The sequence below is a fragment of the Cyprinodon variegatus genome, unplaced genomic scaffold (genome assembly GCF_000732505.1).
Source record: "Cyprinodon variegatus isolate N-32 unplaced genomic scaffold, C_variegatus-1.0 Scaffold1228, whole genome shotgun sequence".
NCBI lineage: Eukaryota > Metazoa > Chordata > Actinopteri > Cyprinodontiformes > Cyprinodontidae > Cyprinodon > Cyprinodon variegatus.
In genome coordinates, this window is record NW_015151681.1 from 107,823 (window position 1) to 110,478 (window position 2,656).

At 41.2% G+C, this 2,656-nt stretch overlaps 1 protein-coding gene across 1 annotated transcript in view; it reads left to right on the plus strand.

Annotated features, from left to right (window-relative positions):
• LOC107102270 (whirlin-like) overlaps nucleotides 1-2,656 on the plus strand; it is a 75,866-nt gene that overhangs the window by 64,100 nt on the left and 9,110 nt on the right. Inside the window, exon 10 of the mRNA XM_015401505.1 lies at nucleotides 166-862. Coding sequence (XP_015256991.1) covers nucleotides 166-862 — 697 coding nt within the window. The remainder of the gene's footprint in view (nucleotides 1-165; nucleotides 863-2,656) is intronic.

Genomic DNA, 2,656 nt, shown 5'->3' on the forward strand with positions numbered 1-2,656 from the left:
CCCTCATCTCTGCATTTGGATTCTTAACCAACCTCCACCCAACCTTGACCCTGATATCCTTAACACTGAACCAAAAGCATTTCTACTGTAACAGTATAAAAACGGGATAATCAAATGGGGAAATTGCACTCTTCTGTTTGTAATATTTGCCTTTCTCACTGACAGGATGAAATGAAGTCTTCTCCTCCATCCTTCAGAGCTGCACCTATCCGGGCCCAGAGCATTGTAACCAGGGAGAAAGACCTCAGCCAGAAGCCTTCCGCCCGGCTGCTGCAGCCCAGTTCCAGCGTCCCCCTTCCCGGCTCCACTCGCCCGTTTCAAGAAAGCCTTCATAAGTCACTTAAATCCCTCCCCACCTGCCAGCAGCCCCTGTCAGCATCTGCCCAGCATACCTGTGCTGCTACCAAACATCACACATCTCTCAACGCACTCCATCATACCTGCCTAAGCAACCCTCACCTCTCTGACTCTGAGCAATACACCCATCCACACTTTGCTCAGCATGCTGTCCACTACAACCGACCCAGTTCAGGACACCACACCTGTCCAGGCTTCCTGCACCATCGGGACTCCGCCATATCTGTCAATCCAGAGGTGGCAGTCAAACTCTCTTCTAGATCAAGCTCCTATGAAAAGTCTTCTGTTTTTTCAAGGTCTGCCTCCTCTTCTAAAGCAGCGTCTCCATTGCCATCACCTCATCCTTCCCCACATCCTTCGCCGTGTCCCTCCCCGTGTCCCTCTCATATGATAGCCGCTGCGCTATCCTGTAGTCCAGACCGGCCCTGCTCTCCTGCTCTCACACACAAGATCATCGTAACAGACATGGACCGACTTTCTGCAGACTGCAGGCAACAGCAGAGAGGTACGCCATGATGGTTACAGTCAAAACATTTGTTCTGTTCAGTCCAGTCTGTTTACATAAAAAGAGACGGCATTTTTAATATTAGGAACATTTAAAAAAAGTATAATCGGTATAGACAGACCCAAACTTAATTACCGATATAATGATTCCATCACAGATAGCAAATTCTGCAACATTCAGATTTCCGTCTTTAATGGTAAAAAAAAAAAATGTGGATCTGGAAGATCCCAGCTGAGATTTAAATAGTTAAATTCTGATATTATTAGGCTAAGATGCCATTAAGTTCAGGATAAGACTAAAGTTCCTGCAACATAAAGACCCTGAAAAAAATTTTGAAACTAAAAAAAAAATTGAAGCCATCTGGAAATGTATCCATTCTAGAACTGAGCAAAACCGAATATTCACTGACCTCCAAATGCGAGAACCGGATCAACAGTCTTTACAAACCAAAATTTGGTGAAAATGTCTTCATGCTGATTTTGCACAGTTTCTACTTTAGTCAGTTAAATAACCTGCTGCTGTCTTTTTGCACATCTCTGATGTTGCTGCTATTTTCAAATATCCATTACTGTAAAAATATCCATAGCTGGATATTGGTTATTTATTCTCCACGTGAACAGTATTTATATTGTTAAAACACTTTACAGTAAAGTATTTTATTTATCTTTTAACTCCTCTTCACTATTTTATAGACTTTTCTAAGGTCCACATTTGTGTGACTATTTTTCTATAATGTTTTTGCTGCTGTAACACCAGAATTTCCCCATTTTGGGACAATAAGGGATTTTCTATTCTATTCTAGTCTGCAGGGTGTTTGATTATGTTTGGTCTTCATTCATTAAAGTTACTAGACATAAACAGGAGAGAGAGAAGTGTTACTGTAGAGCAGTAAAACCATGCTAAAAGTACATTTCTTCAGTCTGAGCCCAAAGTAGCAGAACCCCAGACACAGCTCATAATGACCAAAGCCATCATGAAGAAAGATGTTGAGCCTAGTTTTAGAAGTAGACAGAGTGTTGATCTGGTTCCTGAAGAGAAGGCTGATAAATGAAATGATTTTTAGAAGCACCATGGCACCTACAGTCTCACAACAAAGGGTTCTGTTAGGAACATAAACTACTCTGTATGGCCTTGAAGGCCTTTGGGGCTGAAGCCCAGCATTGCCTGGTCGGAGTCTGGACTGTTTGCTCCCCCTTTTATTACTACATCATCTTTGAATTTTCTGAGAAGACAGTCTACAAGCTCTGCTGTTCATTTATGGAATATTTAAGCATTCTTCCAGGAAACATTTGAGACATCAATACAGATAGAAGACCAGAAGATGTCTTTCGTTCTCTGTTATTATTAATCCCAAGGTGATATTTCGAATTAAAGTCAGGTTCTTCAACATCAGATTCATTCTTTCTGATATGAATGGATTTTGCTTTGCATGATGTTGCTGGTCCATGTTGTAAGTGAACTGGGCTTCCCCCAAACTATTCCCAAAAGAGTCAAAGAGTTCATTAGTCTTCACACAAATTGCTTCATTAAAAGATCTCCTCAGTGACTTTGGAGCTAATAATACTCAGAAAATGTACACAAAAATGTATACCTGTCTGTTACATCTTGTCCTGTAATATACTCAGGGGAGGTATTTAGCATTAGGCAATACTAGGCAGTTGCCCTAGGGCCCCAAGTTCCTGGGGGCCCCATAAAACACTGTTTGCATGTGTGGTTAATACAACTATTCCTTATCTGTGCACAATATTTATGTTTTTGATAAAAAATCCTTTTGCAAAAATGTAATCAGAATGC